The sequence below is a fragment of the Lissotriton vulgaris genome, chromosome 5 (assembly GCF_964263255.1).
Source record: "Lissotriton vulgaris chromosome 5, aLisVul1.2, whole genome shotgun sequence".
Lineage (NCBI taxonomy): Eukaryota > Metazoa > Chordata > Amphibia > Caudata > Salamandridae > Lissotriton > Lissotriton vulgaris.
Genome location: NC_141693.1, coordinates 983,398,834 through 983,420,373, shown reverse-complemented (window position 1 = coordinate 983,420,373; position 21,540 = coordinate 983,398,834). Strand labels below are relative to the sequence as shown.

Genomic DNA, 21,540 nt, shown 5'->3' with positions numbered 1-21,540 from the left:
TTCAGGGAGTGATATGCAGGGCACCTAATGCACCAGATTTGGAGGTCTGGCTAATGAGACCCTTTGCACAGATTGTTCAAAGCATAGCCTTTGACCGGTGGTGAGATGGTGGATGTATTACGATAAGCCGTTGTGCCCCTGAAGTTTGAGGATGCATGGAAACAGTTTAGTGATGACCATATTACAGCTAAGGAATGGACCTGAATACATTGTGGCGTGCAAGAGGTGTCGATCTACGCACCCATTAGGGTTATACAGTACAATAGCATCCATTTTACTTAGCTTTCCCCAAGCTTTTACACGCTACTTGTCCAGCGTGCGACCTGAGGTGTGTGCACTGTAAGAGTGTACCAGCAGTCTTTTTAGGTCTTGCCTGGCGAAAGCAGCGCATGCGCTGCTCTCGCCAATGAGAGGACCTTTTGTAATCGATTAAGCCAAAGCTGAATGCATATTCGTCCAAATGGACAAACATGGCTGCTCTCGCCGTCCGCAAAGCAAAACATACACGCGCATGTGGACAGACTGAAGCCATCTTTACTTTCATTAGCGTATGGATGTGCACACGCGCATGCATTTTATTTGTCCGTGTGCTTTCGTTTTCGCCACGTTCCCCCGCCTTGTGCTTTCACCACGTTCCTCCGCCTTGTGCTCTCACAAGCATGCATTTTTCTGTCCGTGTGCTTTTGCTTTCGCCATGTTCCCCCGCCCTGTGCTTTTACCACGTTCCTCCTGCCTTGTGCTCACGCGTGTGCACTCTTTTGTTCGTGTTGTTTCGCTTTCGCCACGTTCCCGCCACCTTGTGCTTTCACCAGGTTCCCCCGCCTTGTGCTCGCTCTACTGTCTCTTTGAAATGCTCGAGATGAAAAGAGCCCCCCTCCCCTGGTGACATGACTCTGCGCTGGGACCCCCCATATGCCATCTCTAAGGACCCTGCTATTCAAGCCTCGCGCGCTGCTTTATCACACGTGCCCTCTGTTCCGGCTGCCGTCTTCGACCTTTAGATGCTGCTGTGAACAATCAGGCTGTGCTTTGGATCACAATCAACACCCAAACTGGAGCCGCTGTGCTGGGAGGCATTTAAAAAGCGCACGTCGATAGCAAGACACTTGCACTCATAACATTGTATCTTGTGATTTTATAATTGCCTGAAAAGTGCCGGACACACAAGGAATTCTGCAGCAGGGGCTTCTTCAAACATGTGTGTGCGTTTTACTTAATTCCGTACCAGTGTAAATGTAAGTTTCTCAGCTGCTGTTGTACCATCATCACTTGTGGGTGAGATATAAGCATGCGGTGTGCTATATCTGCTGTGGGTTTCTGTGAAGGATGCTTTCATTTCTGCTGTCTTGTCCATGACGCAGCACTGCTAAGGCTTATGCAATGCTATTAGAAGTACAGCAGTGTTGGTCAGTGGGGCTGGTAACAGCTTCCTATACTCCCCAACACATTGCTTTCTGAGGAGGAAGATGGGTGACGAAGACTTAACCCCCCCACCCTCCATTGGGATCATCTTCTCTCACACAGACGCGCAATCTCATCACACACATCCTTACTGCAGATAGAAAGGAGCAGTCCTGTAAAGAGACCAATCCATTACTTTATTCAGAGGGAGCGAGCGCTAGAGAGCTACAGACATTAATAAAAATACGTTTTTCGACAAGTACTTCTCATTCACGCACACACGTGTGCATTTTTTTGGTCCGTGTGCTTTTGCCACGTTCACCGCTTTGTGCTTTCACCACTTCTTCCTCCCCCCACGCCTTGTGCTCGTTCTGCCATCTCTTCCAAATGCAAAGGGGTATTTTAAACAGGGAGCCAGCGGTAATGGTATATTCTGATAGATACATCTGCCAGTGGATTCCTCACCTTGTGAATATCCCCCTGCGTCAGCAACGTTCGGAAAACTCTTTTGTAGCACGCCGGCGTGGACGACTTCACAGGAGCACGGCATCGCGCGCGACTCCGGCTGACGTCACCGACTCCTTATTATCGGCGTGATGACATCAGTTCCCATTTTTCCGCGTCGTCGACGCTAATGGTTTCTTGGGATCTCTTGTGTTGCGGATAGTAACTTTGTTACTATTTGTGTGTTTCTCTATCTTTTTCGAGCTGTTGTTCTTCGCCGAAGATGTCGTCGAAGAAGACAGGCTTTAAGCAGTGCCAGGATGAGGTCTATAACCGATCCTCATAGTGATTGTTTGTGGTGTCTGGGCTCGGACCATGATGTCGGAGGCTGTCGATCCTGCTCCAAAATGAACGCGAAGGCTCTGCGTGAACGAGAGGCTAAACTTCTTCTGGCCAAGGTAAAGGGAAAGGATGCCAAGAGGTCTTCGAGGTCAAGATCCAGGCGCTCGAGGTCGAAGACGAAGCCGAAGTTAGAGACGAGGTCGTGGTCTCGATCGGAGTCTGCATCGAAGTCGGCTTCGGGTCATGCTTCGGGTTCCTCGTAGAAAAACATAAGAGGAAGAAGCATAGCTCGAGGCATCATTCCGGCAAGGAGTCGAATTCGAAGAAGAGGTCTTCATCTCGTAAGCATCATAAAGACTTTTCACCATCTCGTGAGCCTGAAGGTGAAGCCTCGCCCTTTCAGTCTCGAGGGCCATCTCTGGATCCGGAACCGAATCCGTCTCTGGATCCGTATCAGTCTTCTCAGCATGAGGAAGAAGACGTTGAGAATCCTCAGGCTGCGGCGACTCCGGTGCATCATCCAGAGGAACAGGAGGGTCGTGAATATGCGATTCCAGTGCAGCCTCCTCTGGAGCATCAAGTGGGTTTGTACCCTCCGTTTCCTGGTCCTGGACAGGACCCCTCGCATTTCCTTAACACCAAGTATGGCGTATATGCGAGAGCAATGTACCCCACTGGTGCACCGGCTGGGCCCATGGGCCATTGTCATACAACTTGGGTGTCCCTCAAGCTTATGCTCTGGCGCCTTTCCTGCCGTTTATGCCGACGCCATATCCACCTTGGCTTGGTTCGGCGCTGCCGAGGTCATCGACTCTGCACACGGCTTCGCCGGCTCCGGAGCGACCTCGTGAAGGACTGGGTTTTCTTAAGACCCAGCGGTGCCAGGGATAACACCTAAAACCTTCGTGGGTAACCTGTTCCGGCGTACAAATGACAGAGACACGGGACACTTCCTTCGGCGTCAAAGATTCGAGGTTTATTTACTGCGGGGAACACAGAAGTCACATGTAAGTTCGCGGAGTCTGCTTCAACTTGTATCTGTGGATCGCTCCTTTTATACAGTTTTCTCTCATAGGTTAACATGGTACACAAAGGTTTACAACTTGGTTCCCATCGTAAAGACCATAAGGGGTCGCTTTCATGTATTCAGGGCCCGGAACATAAGTACAGTAACGTTTGGTAGTTCCCAACTGTAAAAGCACATCTTCTCACCATTAGTACATTCCAATCAGCAGTAAACAGATCGAGGAAAAGGCAAAAACAGGTGCAGAGGAAGACAGGAACGAAGAGGGTGTAAAAGGGGAGGTACCAGGAAACACGAGTTGCAGGGATCAAAGAGCGCGCCTAATGTAATGCACAACTGAGACAATAGTCCGGCACGGCAGGATGAGCCTCGAGAGGGGCCATCTGCCTCACAGTATCATCCCCCTCATCATAAAGACACCCTCAAAGGAACACGTGTCTTCCGCAAGAGTTTGGGAATCCCAGGGTCGCGAAGCGGACAGTGTCCGTTCGCTGGCTACTTGAGGGCAAGAAACAAAATGGATGCCGTATCTAAGATGGAACCCGTGGGTTCAGATGAAGAAACCCACGAAACAAACGAACGGTTTAGGCTAGCACAGCGAAAACGCGTACACCCACTAAACTCGTCATTTGCGGTTCATAGATACCAGACTCGACCATTTTCGTGCGAGTCGAAAACACCTCTTACGATCGTCACGGAACCTCAGACGCTCCTTTTGCCCTCATGTAGGCAAGCACTAGTCGGAATCATAATCGATCTCGATATTCATCAGACCATCCAGATGCTGCTGTAACATAATTCTATCCATCAGAGTTCCTTTGGTAACAGGCGGCTGTCTTATACACGTTGTAGCACAGAGGCCACATAAGGCAGGACCACCCTGCACACAAAGACAACACGTAAACAGGAATGCTACAACAGCCCCGATGACCATCAGAATTTTCCAACCCCAAGTCGACATTAGGCCCCAAAACCACCCAAGTAGCGTCCAATCCCCTACGTCCACGTGTATGGACTCAGAGATCTTATGCAACTTTGAGATGGCTTGGTAGACAGTCGGAGCGTTGTCTGGAATGAAAATACAACAGCTCGAATGGATCACCTTACATACTCCACCTCGATCTGCTAAGACAACGTCTAAAGCCATACGGTTTTGTAACGTCATAAGCCTATCCGCCTGAAGCTCTGCTGTGATGTTGCCAAGGGCACTGGCAGTGATATTAGCAGTCGATTCCACCACTCGAGTCAACTGTCTCAGGTTCCTACTATTGACCATAGGTCCCCAAAACGGAAAGAAACCCTTGAAAAAGTCTCCTGCCTCTTGACCGGCAGTGTCCTCTTCGCTAATCACGCCCCTCACAACTCTGGTCTTGTGATAATCTGCGGCAACCGTAAAGGTTGGAGGCAACAAGTTTGCAATATAACAGGTGCCCGCAAAGTCAAGGGGCAACCATGTATATGCACGGTCATAACAGACAGAGTACGTACCCTTGGCAGTCAGGAGAACAGGGGAAGAGAGCATTGGTAAGACATACGTCTCGGAGCAAGCACTCTCTCCAAGGTGAGCTCTTGGGCTTCGGCCACAGCCTTTCAGACAGAAATTACCAAGGTGGGGTACGATCCATATTGGAGATGAACTTCTAAGCTGTCTATCGCCCACAAGCGCACTATACTCAACCTCACTCAGATCCCTATAGGCTCGCACCTCTTCATCTGGGATAAGCGATGGATCATAGATATCCCTATCTAAGTCAGCTATCGCTATTGCCAACGACTTATGGTACGGACCGGGACCAAAGTGAGGAGAACGTGGCTCTCGATTGGGGTAGGAATCTAGTGCGCTTCGAAACATTGTTTGGAATGTTCGAGCTGAACCCTGGGAACTATAAGGAAGGACTAAGTACGGAATTCCCTTATCGGTGGTATGTGGCATTAACCCACACACCCAACAATTGGTAGTGTTTACAACCAACTGATGCTGATAAAGGAGCTGAACAAAGGAATTGTTCATGAATTCCGCACGTCTAACCTGCTCGTGTTGGGGTAGGATGTGGAAGGAATGAGGAGAAACAGTGGATGTAGGTTTAGGTTCAGAAGAAGGGGTAGGTGAGGCAGAAGGCAAGAACGACTGTATCATGTAATACACCCCACCCACCAATAACGAGGAAACAGTTAAGAATAGAAGGAACACCTGAAACATGAAGCATTTTGTACGAGCAATTTGCTGCAGCTTGAATCTTTGGGCCTGAGCTTTTTCCAAATCCAACAGCTTTGAGAAAGCCATCCTCTAAAACCGTCCGCAACGTTTTTGACGCACTTCGTTCTGTGTAGCAGTAGTCAATCCCCAGGAGTTCCCAGGAACCGACGGTCTCCGACCTAGTGTCAAGACCTACTAACCAGAAGGAAGTACCCGCGCGGCCCTACGGTCCACCCGGATGTAAGGTATCTTTAATTTACAAATATGTACAAAATCTCCTAGCTGTGGAAACAAAAACACATATATAGAAAAAGGCTCACAATTACAAAAAATCACAATTATGCGAGTGTGTTCAGACTGAATGGTAGCAATGGGGTAACGTGGATGTCAAAGGAGAAAGCAGAGCTTTTATTAGTCTTTGATATTGGATCGCAGAAAATATCGGCTTCTCCCAGGACGTGTCTGTTCGTCAAACAGCTGATCCGATGATGAAACAGAGTTCTGCTGATCAGTCAACTGTTCATATTTTGAGTTTTGCGATGACAAATGTTCAACAATGTCGTTCTGCTGCACTGAGGTCTCTCCGACAGGCTGAGCGTCGCTAAAAGGAACGAAAGTCTGCACAGCTTCTGTTTCGGACGAGGCAATGCCCTTCCTCACCCACGAGTCTGCTGGTAAAGGTATAGGTACCTTTTTAGTATGGGTGGCATGCACCCAATTTTTGCGTTCTTCCAAACGAACAGCAGTCCTCGTGGCAAGGAGCACTTGGTAGGGTCCGATGAAGCGGGGTTCGAGGTTGCGCTTCCGTCCAAAGTTTCGTGTCACCACCCAGTCTCCAGGCTGGAGCTGGTGGCCTGGACCCTCCGTCTGCGTCGGCAGTGCTTCAAAGACCTGTTGGTGAATTAACCTCAGTTTAGCAGTCAGATCATGAAGATAATCGACCAACATTGGATACTCAAGGTCAGAAAACACACTCGGTCTAGGGACCCCCCAAACATTTGCAGGGCGGCCGAACACAATCTCGTAGGGGCTAAGCCCTACTCGGGAGTGTACAGTCGCCCTAGTTGACAGAAGAGCTAAAGGCAAAGCGTCAGGCCACGAGAGACCAGTCGTAGCCTGAATCTTCGCTAACTTCAATTTAAGGGTGCCATTATAACCTTCAACCAAACCTGCTGACTGGGGATGATTGGCGCTGTGGAATTTCTGTGTAATTCCAAGGCCCTTACACACACTCTTCATCACACTCCCCACAAACTCACTTCCGTTATCAGACCATACAATCCGTGGCATTCCATACCGAGGAAAGTATTCCTTCAGTAGGATTTTCGCAGTGGACAAAGCAGTGTTATCTTTGAGAGGGTAGGCTTCGATCCATCGGGAGAATGCGCAAACCACAACTAAAACGTACTTCAGGTTATTGCATCGCTCCATATGGATGAAGTCTAGCTGAATCACCTCAAAGGGACATGAAGGGGGAGCAAAATGGCCAGGAGGTGTAGGGGTTCCCTTACCAGGATTGTACATCATACATATCATACAATTCTTAACCAATCTCTCAGCACACTTAGTAATACCGTCATTCTTCCATACAGGGGACAACAACTTGCAGATACCTTTCACACTAATATGTGCCAAGCCGTGTGCCATCGTCACAACAGCTAGCACATATGCATCCGGCAACATCCATCTCTTATTCTCCAACAAATCAATCCAACAGCCATTCGCATCCAACTTTCCCGTACTCTCTTTCCACTTTATCTTTTCAGACTCAGTGGCCTCGTTCTGAATCGCTTTCACACTCTCGAAAGTGTCCTCACACATACCAGTCTCTGTAGGCCACCTAACCGAACTCGTCACATACATTCTAGTTGTAAGATTCCTGGCAGTCTCCTTAGCAACTTCATCAGCGAACGCATTGCCACGACCAACATCATCCGTCACCTTACGGTGTGCACTACATTTAATAATCGCCACCTGCTTGGGCAATGTAAGTGCGTCCAAAAGATCATTCACGAGCTGTCCGTGCTGAATCTTCGTACCATGCGATGTCATAAACCCTCTCTCTCTCCACAAACGTCCAAAGCTATGGGCCACGCCAAATGCGTATTGGCTGTTCGTAAACACATTCACCCGTTTCCCTTTCGACAACACACATGCTCTAGTCAAAGCAATCAGCTCTGCCGCCTGAGCAGAATTCTGATTCAATCTCGCACTTTCCACAACAGTACTCAATGTCACCACAGCATACGCAGTCGTTACATCGCCATTCGGTAGTTTAAAACACGACCCATCCACATACAAGGTCCCATCGGGATCTGCCAATGAAGTATTTTTCAGGTCTACACGACCTTTTGTTTCCTCCTCCGTTCGTAAGTAGCAGTCATGAGGTGCTACTTCGTCTGATTTCATACTGATTGGCAACAAAGTCGCCGGGTTCAGGACGTTGCAACATTTTATTTGAATGTGACTTGCCAAAAGCGTCAACTCATAACCAGACAACCTCGCACTCGTCAAGTGTTGGGTTTTCGTACGATTCAAGAGAGTGTCAACTGCATGCGGAACCATCACCGTAAGCATATTATCCATGACCAATCCTGCAGATTGTCGGATGGACACCGCAGCTGCCGCTGTTGCTCTCAAACAACTCGGCAATGCTCTAGCTACCGGGTCCAAGGTCGAGGAAAAATATGCACATGGACGTTGCTTATCGCCGAATTGTTGCGTCAAAACACTCAACACACAACCTTCCCTCTCGTGAACGTATAGTGTAAACGGCTTACTGTAGTCAGGGTTACCTAACACAGGAGCCGAACACAACGCATCACGCAGTTCAGAAAAACTTTTCTGACATTCTTCCGTCCATGGTAAAGGAGTTGGAACATCCTTGCACGTAAGAGCCACCAATGGTTTCGCTAGCAATGAGAAATTTGGAATCCATTGCCTGCAGTATGACGTGATACCTAAAAAGGCACGCACATCTCTCTGAGTTGTTGGCACAGTCATTCGAGCAATCGCTGCAATTCTCTCTGGGGTCAACCTTCTTCCCTCCTTTGACAATAAGTGACCTAGATAGGTTACTTCTTGACAACAATATTGCAGTTTAGAAGGTGACACCTTGTGATGTAAGTCACAGAGATGCTGCAACAACGACACCGTAGCAATTTTGCAAATGTCCTGAGTATCTGCAGCCACCAATAAGTCATCGACATATTGGATCAAGGCTGCACCGGCCGGCAACACAAACGCATCAAGTTGGCCCTTCAAGGCTTGGCTGTATATCGATGGGCTCTCACAGTAGCCCTGAGGACCGCGTTTAAACCTAAAGCTGCGGCCACCAAGAGAGAAACCGAAAAGGTCCCTACTCTCCTCAGCAATCGGAATGCTGAAGAAAGCATTCTTCAGATCGATCACTGAGAACCAGGACGCCGATGCTGGAATCAGAGTCAATAGAGCCGTGATGTCAGGCACTACAGGGAACTGAGGAATCACAATTTTATTCACCTCCCGTAAATCGATAACAAAACGATAAACAGGTGGTTTTGATGGATCAGTGCGCTTCAAGATGGGCAGCACAGGGCTATTGCACACGTTTCCCCGAGTCTCCTCAATAACATCTTTCTCAATAAAATCGTAGATGATTGCTAACAACGCTCGCTCACCATCAAGGGAGATACGATACTGGGGAATACGTGGCAATCGCACATTAGATTTTAAATGAACAACATAAGGGGAGATGTCAAGTAGACCCACATCATTGGGCCCTGCCGCCCACAAAGATGCAGGAAGAGAATTCAATTCCGGTGGAAGCTTATCGAGAGACAAGTACATAGGAGAGACAACTCTCTCACCCAACGTAAGCTTCACTCCCGCAGGAGAACAATACAAAGTCGCATACAGACGTTTTAGCAAATCCAGGCCCAAGAGATTTTCACCACAACCAGTAGTCAAAATCAAAGGAGCTTTCAGCTCACGAGGCCCAATTGTAAGGGGCAACGGACGCGAAACCGGATTGCTAACAGGGGCGCCAGAGAATCCAACGGAAATATTTGTTAAGCCAGACAAAGGTGCGCCAGGGAGTTTCGAATGCATGATGGAACTTTTCGCTGCACCAGTGTCCAACAGAAAAGGCTCAACGACGCCCGAGGTGGCAACTGCGACGTAAGGCCCTCTCTGATCAACCGGAACTGATACCACTCCCTCTCCTTGTCTACGGCTGTCCTAGTAATTACCGTCGTCAGCATCCTGATCGACGTAATAATCGTCCACATTGTACTGCGCAGATCTTCCTTGCGACGATCCGCGCTGATCAAAACAATTATTAGAGTCAGAAGAATTGTTGGAACGATCATTTTGAGCACCACGACCTCTACCACGTGATGCCTGTTGAGGACCACCACGACCTCCTCTAGATGAATTACCATTGTTTCGATCAAGCAAAACTGGACAATCTAATTTCAAATGACCCTCTCCCCTACAATAGGCACACTGATTGTACCCTAACGAAGATCTCTGTGAAGAGGAGTCATTTCGCGATTGCGACCTATTCGACTGAGACTGCGATCGATTCCGCTGTTGCGAATCATTCTGATTCGAACGTGGAGGATACGCTTGTTGCAACAACACTTTAGTTTTTAGCTCTTTTGTTTTTTTATCGGCACGATCACTTTCCTCTTTCTCTCTATTCTCATAATATTGGGCCGTGGCCAATATTTGAGCAGAAGTGGAAACAGCCCACGCACTTTCTGAATTTCGTAATTTGTTGCTTAGGTCCGGCAACAAATTTGAGACAAACTTGTCCACAAACAATCGCTGACCTCCCTCGGTACCCATATCTTGACCACTATGATCAATGAATGCCTCCTCAAATCTCGTAAAGAAATCAGAGACACTCTCATCCTTCTTTTGTTTGCAAGCGGACAGTTTGTCCCAATTTACCTTCATAGCTGGCATAAGCGTCTTCATAAGAGTAATAATTCTCTGGGGCAAAGCCGTAATTAGCTGTTCAGGCTTGGCCCCACCAACTTGTCGTGTATCCGCCGCTACAAGAGCAGCCCAATCACCACCTAACTCTGCTACATGATTTTCCTGACGAATTTTCGCCCATACCGGTTGTGGTACGACATTGCCGAACAGCATATCGATGTCGGCAAGGTTCATTATCGTAGCATCCACTAGCTGCGACAATTCTTTATAATACCCTGCAGGATTTTTGCGAGGGTCAGGCAGAGATTGCTTTACCTGCGAAACTTCTGACCGTTTCCACGGAAGATGTATCCACACTCTCTGAAAGTGCGGCAAGACTGCAGGATTTTGAGTAGCATCACCTGGCATCCACACTGGTGGAACTTCGCGCATAGGATACTGACCAGGCGCTGCAAGCGGTCCCTCAATGTCTTCTAAAAACAATGCCCGAGGCATTATAGAAGGACGAAAAGACAACAACTGCTCGACGGCACGTCGAACATTAGTACCCACCAATATTCCGCTCGCAAACTGGAGCTGAAGATTAGTGAGAGCAGTCAATACATCATCAGACGCATCGGCTGATATTTGATCACGTAAAAGCTTGCACATTTCCTCAAACACAAACCTCTGTGTCGGTTCGTTAAATTGAGAAAACGTATCAAGTACCACACGCGGAGGATTCCTAAGGGGGTATCTAATCCAACCCATCGCCATATTATATAGCGAGTCACGTTCCCTACTACCGGGAAGCTGACTTCGTCTTTGAGGACCATCCGAACCAGCGGACTCAAGAATAGGTCCAAGAGAATTAAAGAAATTAGCAGCAACAGAAGGGGTACGACGTCGAACAGATGGAGAAGAAGTGTAACTCAACGGGGTAATAAGAGAAGTGTCAGGAACAGAAGAGACAGCAGGAGTAACTAAAACAGTAGGAGCAGCGGGAACAGGAGTATGGGGAAGTACGAGCGGAGGAGCAGTAGGGACGGAAGCAGGTAGAGGAGCAGGAACAGGTTGAAGTACGGGAACAGGTTGTGGAACAGGAGCAGGGGGAACCACAGGAACTACAGTACCCTGTGCGTACTGTGGTGGTGACTTCAAGAGATAGGACAACAAGGGGTCCTCTACTGATTCCTCCTTCTTATCTGTACCCGTCGGTAAAGCGGGGTGACACTTATCTATAGTCATACGCTGCAATCTATCGAAAACTTCCTTTTCCTCCTTATCTCGCTGGAACTGCTCTGCGTTTCTTACCGTTGTAACAACACCTTCTCTCTTATTACGTTTAATCTGCTTGATTTCTTTCTGCTTGGCTTCTTTACGCCACAAACGAAAGGAATCAAACATGGCCGGCCTTGCTTTTCTTTGGAACAATTTCGCTTCAAGATTATCTAAAATCGGGGTCTCAAAACTACCATGAGGTGGCCAACTAAGGACACCGTCTTTCTTAGTATAACGAACCCAACACTCATTGAATGTAATTGGGCCTAAACCATGTCTACTGTACAGCTCATAAGGGGTCGCTTTCATGTATTCAGGGCCCGGAACATAAGTACAGTAACGTTTGGTAGTTCCCAACTGTAAAAGCACATCTTCTCACCATTAGTACATTCCAATCAGCAGTAAACAGATCGAGGAAAAGGCGAAAACAGGTGCAGAGGAAGACAGGAACGAAGAGGGTGTAAAAGGGGAGGTACCAGGAAACACGAGTTGCAGGGATCAAAGAGCGCGCCTAATGTAATGCACAACTGAGACAATAGTCCGGCACGGCAGGATGAGCCTCGAGAGGGGCCATCTGCCTTACAGTATCATCCCCCTCATCATAAAGACACCCTCAAAGGAACACGTGTCTTCCGCAAGAGTTTGGGAATCCCAGGGTCGCGAAGCGGACAGTGTCCGTTCGCTGGCTACTTGAGGGCAAGAAACAAAATGGATGCCGTATCTAAGATGGAACCTGTGGGTTCAGATGAAGAAACCCACGAAACAAACGAACGGTTTAGGCTAGCACAGCGAAAACGCGTACACCCACTAAACTCGTCATTTGCGGTTCATAGATACCAGACTCGACCATTTTCGTGCGAGTCGAAAACACCTCTTACCATTGTCACGGAACCTCACCTCGGGATCGGAATCGAGATTCGACGCTGGTTCCAGCTTCCCATCCTCCGCTGTTCCAGCTCCTCACTCGACGCCAGCCCCAGCTCCATCGGAGTCGATACCGGATCCGACGACTTGGGTTCGGTTGGAGTGGTCGAGGCGTAAAGCTCAGCGTCTCATGGAAGAGAAGAAATTTGAGGATCCAGAAGTAGAGGAAGGCGAATGTCAGGATCAGGAATATTATTTTGAGGATCTGCATAGTGCAAGTGGTTTGGAATTTTCGCCTGAATGGGGGTTGCCTACAGTTTCTGATGCACCCTCTAAAGATGTGGCTCCATATCACGTTGTTATTAAAAAGGCTGCAGATCTGTTGAACTTAACTTTGCCTTCAGTAGAGTTTAAATCGAACATCCTAACTGAGGTTCTACATTCACATTCATCTGTTGTTGAGCCGACTTTTCCGTTCACTGAGGCTCTTACTGAGCCAATATTGGAAGTTTGGAAAAGGCCTCTGACTGCTCCTGCGGTGTCTAGAACAGTGGCGAGAGGCTATAGGGTGGCACCTGGTGACCCAGAGTTCTTGACATCCCATCCTTCGCCAGAGAGTCTGGTTGTTCAGGCGGCTTGTTCAAAGAGGTCGGCAGGTGCATTTCCCCAGGTTCCAGGGGATAAGGACTCAAAGAGGTTGGATCAGAATGCAAAGAAGGTGTTCTCATCAAGTAGCATGGCCCTGAAATCGACAAATGCTACTTGTCTGCTGGGCAGATATGTACATGCTTTGATGGACACTGTTAAGCAGTTATCATCTAAGCTTCCGGAGGAAGATTGAAGGAACTTTAATGAGGTGGTTTCTGACACTCGGGCTGCGGCTTGCCAGGTGATTCAGAGTGGCATGGATACGGCGGACTCTGTGGCTAGGATAATGGGTTCTTCAGTCGCCACTAGAAGGGCCGCTTGGTTAAAATCGCCTGACTTCTCAGCTGATGTCCAGGCTGTTCTTATGGATTTGCCTTTTGATGGCACTGGCCTTTTTGGAAGGAAGGCCGACGCTGCTGTAGAAAGGTTCAAAGATAGCAGGGCGACTGCAAGATCTTTGGGCTTATAGGTTAGAGGCTCTTCCACCAAGAAATTCAGGGGTTTTGGAAGATCCACTTTTCGTGCCTATAAGCAGAGCCAACAGCAGCAACAGCAGCAGAACCCTTTGTATAAGTCCTCTAGAGGTAAACAAAGGGGTCGTGCCCGTGGTCGTCAAGCCTCCTCCTCCTCAACTTCCTCCTCTAATACCCACCCCCCACCTACAACAGCAAAGCAGCCCTAGATCCACCATTCTGGTTCATGCGGGTCCTGTAGGGAGTCGGCTTACCTATTTTCTACGTGATTGGGAATTCGATACATCAGATCTTTGGGTTCTCAATCTCGTAGAGAATGGGTATGCTCTTCCCTTTTGGGAATTTCCCCCCAATTACCCTCCTTGCCAAGGTTATTGTTCAGAGGACCACCTGCTTTTCTTGCAGGAAGAAGTCCTGGCAGTTTTCAGAAAGGGTGCGATAGAGGTGGTTCCGGAGCAGGAGAGGGGTCACCAATGCTACTCCCGGTATTGCCTGATCCCCAAGAAGGATGGCAGACTCCGTCCAATCCTGGACCTCAGGGTTTTGAACCTCTATCTCAAACAGGAGAGGTTCAAGATGCTCACTCTTGCGCAGGTTCTTCAGGCGCTGATGGAAGAAAACTGAATGGTGTCGATCGACTTGCAGGATGCGTATTTTCACATTCCGATCCTGAAGTCGCACAGAAGTATCTCCGTTTTACAGTGGGATCACAGCATTACCAGTTTGCGGTCCTTCCTTTTGGACTTACTACTACGCCTCGAGTCTTCACCAAGGTGATGGCTGTGGTGGCAGCGCATCTCAGAAGGTCGGGGATTCCAGTGTTCCCCTATCTGGACGACTGGTTGATCAAAGCAGAGTCGCCGGAGAAGGTGCTCCATCATTTGCAAGAGACAACTCATTTGTTGCACAGGTTGGGTTTTTCGATAAATGTACCCAAATCTCACCTGGTGCCCTCCCAGCGCAACCTGTTCATAGGTGCGGTACTGGACACTACTGTGTGTCGTGCATTCCCTCCTTCTCAAAGGATTTACGACATACAGGAAATTATACCTTTATTTCACTATGGAGCGGTTGTTCCAGTCCTGAAGGTCCTTAATCTGCTCGGTCTGATGGCTTCTTACATTCTGTTGGTCAACCATGCACGCTGGCACATGAGGGCACTCCAGTGGTGCCTCCGCAGTCAGTGGTATCAGCACAGCGGAGATCTCAGGGAGTCAGTGAGGATCTCCATAGAGACTGCGGCGGATCTGTCCTGGTGGGGCGTGGAAGGCAATCTGTCTCAAGGAAAGCCTTTCCAACTTCCTCCAGCTGTGGCCACAGTGATAATGGATGCATCCACTCTAGGGTGGGGTGCTCATCTGGGGGACCTGGAGGTCAAGGGTCTTTGGTCTCCAGAGGAACGGTTGCTTCACATCAACCTTCTGGAATTGCGGGCCAAACGTTTGGCACTCAAGGCCTTCCTCCCTTCCCTTCGCGGCGGTCGGTTCAAGTCCTGACTGACAACATCACCGCGATGTGGTATGTCAACAAGCAGGGAGGAGTAGGGTTGTGGTGTCTGCAGAGAAGCTCTACGTCTCTGGTCCTGGGTTCAGGATCATCAGATTTGTCTGATGGCAAGTCATCTGGCCAGGGTTCTGAACGTACGTGCAGACAGTCTCATTCGGCAGTTCTTGGCCGACCACGAGTGGAGGCTTCACCCAGAGGTGGTCCGTCTCATCTTCCGGACATGGGGAACTCCTCAGGTGGACCCGTTTGCCACTCACGAGAATGCTCACTGCCCGTCATTCTGCAGCCTCCAGTTTCCGATGCAAGGAGCTCAGGGAGACGCGTTTCAGTTGAGTTGGGACTCGCAACTCCTTTATGCGTTTCCTCCCATACCCTTGATTCCTCGAGTTCTGAGGAGAATTCGCCAAGACCGGGCCCAAGTTATATTGATCGACCTGGATTGGCCAAGAAGGGTGTGGTACACAGATCTTCTCCACCTCTCCTCGTGCTCGCCGCTCCGTCTCCCTCACAGGGCAGACCTCCTCTCCCAGATGGAGGGGCAGGTTCTACACCCCCACCTCCAGACCTTGCACCTTCATGTCTGGAGATTGAACGGGGCAACCTGAGTTCATTTTCTCTCCCTCACGATGTGGTGGATGTCATCTTATCAGCCAGGCGTGATTCCACTAAGTCCATCTATTCTTATAGGTGGTCTAAATTTGTTGCTTGGTGTGGGGAGAAGTCCGTTGACCCTTTAAGGGCTCGTTTGTCCAATATTCTCCAATTTGCACTTTCCTAGGCCCAGCAGGGTTTTGCAGTAGCAACTATTAACACCTTGGCTGCTAGGGGGTTTTCCCCTCCTGTGCTGCAAAGTGGTATTTATCATTGTTCATGACAAGGTCAACTCGTCATAAGCACAGCTCAACCGTGCCTCATGACGAGCTGGCCTTGTCATGAGCATGGAAGGGGTTAAAGGTTATTTGTCAGCCTTATCGGCTTTCCTTTGTTTGCCGGACCAGCCCTCTTTGTTTAAATCTCCAATTGTATTACGTTTCATTAAGGGCCTTACCAATAAATTTCCTCCCACACCTTTTATTGTACCTCAATGGGACTTGAATCTTGTTCTTACATTCTTGATGGGTTCTCCTTTTGAACCTTTACACTCATGTCCCTTGGGACTTTTATCTTTTAAAACGGTCTTCCTAGTCGCAATTACCTCTGCAAGGAGGGTAAGTGAGCTTCAAGCTCTTAGCTCAAGCCCCCGCTGCCTAAGGTGGTTACTCCATTCCATTTAGGACAGTCCATTACCCTCCCTACCTTTTATCCTCCCACCTCACCCTTCCAAGGAGAAGGAGAGGCTTAATCGCTTGGACCCTAAGAGAGCGGTGAGCTTCTACCTGGACAGGACAAGGGAGTTCAGGTTGGATGACCAGCTGTTCGTTGGATTTGCTGGCTGCAGGAAAGGAAGATCTGTGCACAAGCGCACTCTATCAAGATGGATAATATTATGCATCAAGATCTGCTACTCCCTGGCGGGTAAGGACCCTCCTGAGGGCATAAGAGCTCACTCTACTAGAGCAAAGTCTTCTTCTTCTGCTTTATCTAGGGGTGTACCTTTTGAGGATATTTGCAGAGCCGCGACTTGGGCCTCCCTCCACACTTTTGCAAGGCATTACTGCTTGGGCACCGAGTTGAGGAGGGACGGCCACTTTGCGCGCTCTGTCCTTCAAGATTTCTTGGTATAAGAGAGTGGACACCCTCCTCCGGGAGTGGGGACTGCTGTGGGACTCTATTCACAAGTTGAGGAATCCACTGGCAGATGTATCTATCAGAAGAACAAGTTACTTACCTTCGGTAACGCTTTTTCTGGTAGATACAGTATCTGCCTGTGGATTCCTCACTGACCCACCTGCCTCCCCGTTGTCCACTCTGTTATACCTGAGTTTATGTATTTTGATGTATATATTGGGTTTTAAAATACCTTTGCTACGAACTATGTGTGCAGTTTTGAATTGTATGTACTATGTACACTGTATGTATATCTGCTGTCATTGGTCCGTCCGGGTGCCTCAAAGGCACGGAAAAAAGGGCGGAACTGATATCATCACGCCGAAGTAGGCCTAATAAGGAGTCGGTGACGTCAGCCGGATTCGCGCTCGATGCCGTGCTCCTGTGACGTCGTCCATGCCGGCATGCTACAAAAAGTTTTCCGAACGTTGCTGACGCTGGGGGATATTCACAAGGTGAGGAATCCACAGGCAGATACTGTATCTACCAGAAAAAGCGTTACCGAAGGTAAGTAACTTGTTCTTTTGGGTCAGTCCGCGGACCCCGGGAACGACTTTAATCAATGTAAAGCATGAATTAATTAACACATCTGGCACAGCACTCGATGTGCTGTAAAAGTGGAGTAGCACAGAGCTCCCAGTCATGCCCCTGTCAATAATATGGCAGTCCCATTGAGAAGAGTCACTTCTGCCCCGTTAAAAACCACTAAGACAGATTACAGGTATCCTGGTATACAGAAATGGCAGTTGAAATGTAGCAGGGTAGTGCTGGTAGCTGTCGAGGTAAACATGCAGTGTTTGCTAGTCTCTCAGCCCCTTTCTGTGAAGGATGCTTTCATTTCTACTGTCTTTTCAATGACGCAGCACTGCTAAGGCTTATGCAGCGCTGTTAGAAGTACAGCAGTGTTGGTCAGTGGGGCTGGTAACAGCTTCCTATACTCCCCACCACATTGCTTTCTGAATGACGAAGACTTGACTCCCCCCACCCTCCTTTGGGATCATCTTCTCTCACACAGACGCACGATCTCATCACACACATCCTTACTGCAGACAGAAAGGTGCTGCCCTGTAAAGAGCCCAATCCGTTACTTTATTCAGAGGGAGCAGCGCCAGAGAGCTACAGACAATAACAAGCATTAAAAATGCAATAGGTCTCGCCTTTTATTAAGTTAAAGACAATTGCTTTGCTATATAATGCCATTAGCAAAGCAAATAGCTTTAACTTAACCAAAGGCGAGACCTGTTGCATTTTCAATGCTTGTTTCATGTGGTGTGGCGCTGCCCCATTATTACGAAATTCTGGGTAATTGTGTTAGAACAACTCAGCAGGGCTGGATAGTCTCCTGAACGATCAAACAATTCCTACTGGGTCTGCTCCCCGAGAGGAAAAATAATAAATTAAGTAGAACATTTACAATGCCCTAGCTAAGAGGTGTAAGGCTATCAGCTGACTGAGTCCGCTGCCCTCCTTGATAATAGAATGGCAACGCGATTTGATAGAATGGCCGTGGGGTACATATGAGAAAGGTGAGGCACGTTGAGAAACTGGCTGATGCTCTGATCTCATGATACAATGATACACTCCCTGACTGGCTCGCCTCATGCCAGACCCTGTGAGTGGCCGGTCAGGGCCCAACAGTGGACCGCTGACGGTACATGAGGTAATTTGGACTGCAGCCGAGTCGGCGGGTGTGATGGGGCGCACATAACTGCCCTTAGATGGTATAACGGGATAAAGAAGGTGCCACTGAGCCACATTGGTTGGATTAGGCCAGGGTTCTCCACAGTTGGTCCTGGAGGGTGGAAAACTAGTTTTTGTTTTTTACCTTATTTACAATGTCAGTGGTATGTGTTGTCTCCAGCTGAGCCTGTCTGAGGCGATTGTTGTTTGCCCGACTTTGCATGCTGCATTGCAGCAAATTCTTTGATATTGTGCCTGCGATCATATGACTGTATTTTTTATTGTAACAGTATCCGTGACTTGATGCCAATAAAAATATATTTTAAAAAATGTATATGTTATAATGGTCACTCTTACACCTGGAAACAGCTTTGTAAGAGGGATGCACTGGAGCTTGAACTCACAACTTACTTGGCAAATCTAATTCAAAGTCAAAGCTGGACATAACTATCTTAAATACTTTTTAGAAGTGCTGTTGTCTGTCTACGTCTATGTATATAACTAAGTTAATTGGTTTATCTAGCTCCACCATGCTAATACAACAGTCATTTGCTTAAATGTTGTCAGGTAGTAGCATTTATTAAGGTCTTGAGACCGTGCTACCCACAACTGTATTCAAACATTTTCGGCTTGAATCACGGAAAGTTGAACAAAGCGCCTATTAAATTTTCATTTATGAGTAGTTTGTAGTAATTGTTAACATAGGGTTACAAGAGATAAGAATGCATCTAACTTACCTCATTCTACCTTTCACAGAAGAATACAAAGCCCGATTTTCCTTTTTCATCTCATGATAACAGAAATACAATGCAGTCTTCAGTGGAATATTTTGATGCTGTAAGTATACTTCTTTAATCATCTCGAAAAATAATAATAGGTTTAGAACAGTGAAACCTGTTAATGTACTAACACCAAACATTTAAGGGTTAAAGCAAAATATACACATGGAAAAGCGGACAGACCATCCCTCTCGCATTCCAAGGCTTGCAATCTGATATGATGAGGGTGACAGAGAACATTTATTACCTGAAGTCCTTGGTAACATATACCACCTGTGGTCCTTGGTAACGTATACTCCTGCAGTCCTTGGTAACAAATACCACATGTAGTCCTTGGTAACTTTTACCGCCTGTGATCCTTGATAACAAATACCACATGTAGTCCTTGGTAACTTATACCACCTGTGGTCCTTGGTATCGTGCACCACCTGTAGTCCTTAGTAACATATACCACCTGTAGTCCTTGTTCACATATACCACCTGTAGTCCTTAGTAATATCTACCACCTGTAGTCCTTGGTAACATATACCACCTGTGGTCCTTGGTATCGTGCACCACCTGTAGTCCTTGTTAACATATACCACCTGTAGTCCTTGTTAACATATACCACCTGTAGTCCTTGGTAATATCTACCACCTGTAGTCCTTGGTAACATACACCACCTGTGGCCCTTGGTAACGTATACCACCTGTGGCCCTTGGTAACATATACCACCTGTGGCCCTTGGTAACGTATACCACCTGTGGCCCTTGGTAACGTATACCACCTGTGGCCCTTGGTAACGTATACCACCTGTGGCCCTTGGTAACGTATACCACCTGTGGCCCTTGGTAACGTATACCACCTGTGGCCCTTGGTAACGTATACCACCTGTGGCCCTTGGTAACGTATACCACCTGTGGCCCTTGGTAACGTATACCGCCTGTGGCCCTTGGTAACGTATACCGCCTGTGGCCCTTGGTAACGTATACCGCCTGTGGCCCTTGGTAACGTATACCGCCTGTGGCCCTTGGTAACGTATACCGCCTGTGGCCCTTGGTAACGTATACCGCCTGTGGCCCTTGGTAACGTATACCGCCTGTGGCCCTTGGTAACGTATACCGCCTGTGGCCCTTGGTAACGTATACCGCCTGTGGCCCTTGGTAACGTATACCGCCTGTGGCCCTTGGTAACGTATACCGCCTGTGGCCCTTGGTAACGTATACCGCCTGTGGCCCTTGGTAACGTATACCGCCTGTGGCCCTTGGTAACGTATACCGCCTGTGGCCCTTGGTAACATATACCGCCTGTGGCTCTTGGTAACGTATACCGCCTGTGGCTCTTGGTAACGTATACCACCTGTGGCCCTTGGTAACGTATACCACCTGTGGCCCTTGGTAACGTATACCGCCTGTGGCCCTTGGTAACGTATACCGCCTGTGGCCCTTGGTAACGTATACCGCCTGTGGCCCTTGGTAACGTATACCGCCTGTGGCCCTTGGTAACGTATACCGCCTGTGGCCCTTGGTAACGTATACCGCCTGTGGCTCTTGGTAACGTATACCGCCTGTGGCCCTTGGTAACGTATACCGCCTGTGGCCCTTGGTAACGTATACCGCCTGTGGCCCTTGGTAACGTATGCCGCCTGTAGTCCTTGGTAATGTATACCGACTGCAGTCCTTGGTAACATATACCACCTGTAGTCCTTGGTATCGTACACCACCTATAGTCCTTGGTAACATATATCTGAAAGAGACACGTTAGTGATAGATTCCTTACCTTAGAATATCCCCAGGGGTCAGACTGAATCCGGAAATTTTTGCGTAGCAATACCCCTGCGCGTCGGTAGGCGTCGTCGGCGTCGTTAGCGCCGGAATGACGTCGTCGGAGTACTTAGACGCCGCCCATGGGCGCTGACGTCAGTTGTTCTTTTTTCCGCGCCAGCTAGCGCAGATCCGGAGAAGCTCAAATCCTAGTCATTTTTTGACGGAACTTTTTGATCTTTTTGATCATTTCTTTCCTCGAGTCCTCAACTCTATCGCTGCCGGTAGGGATGCCTGGGTTCAAACCCTGATCGAAGTGCGACCGACTGATGTCGGTCATGGACCCCCATCGCCGGTGCCTGAAGTGTTTAGGCCTCGACCACGACGACCGCACCTGCTCCGACTGCCGGGCCCTAACGTCTAAAGCTAGGCGGGAGCGGTCCCGCAAGCGACTCGAGCTCCGGCAGTCAGCCCCGCGCCGTTCCAGGTC

General features: G+C 48.5%; 1 protein-coding gene across 1 annotated transcript in view; it reads left to right on the top strand.

The window, feature by feature from the left end:
• TEX36 (testis expressed 36) overlaps positions 1-21,540 on the top strand; it is an 86,732-nt gene that overhangs the window by 50,077 nt on the left and 15,115 nt on the right. Inside the window, exon 3 of the mRNA XM_086922578.1 lies at positions 19,286-19,366. Within this exon, the coding sequence (XP_086778704.1) occupies positions 19,286-19,366 (81 nt within the window). The remainder of the gene's footprint in view (positions 1-19,285; positions 19,367-21,540) is intronic.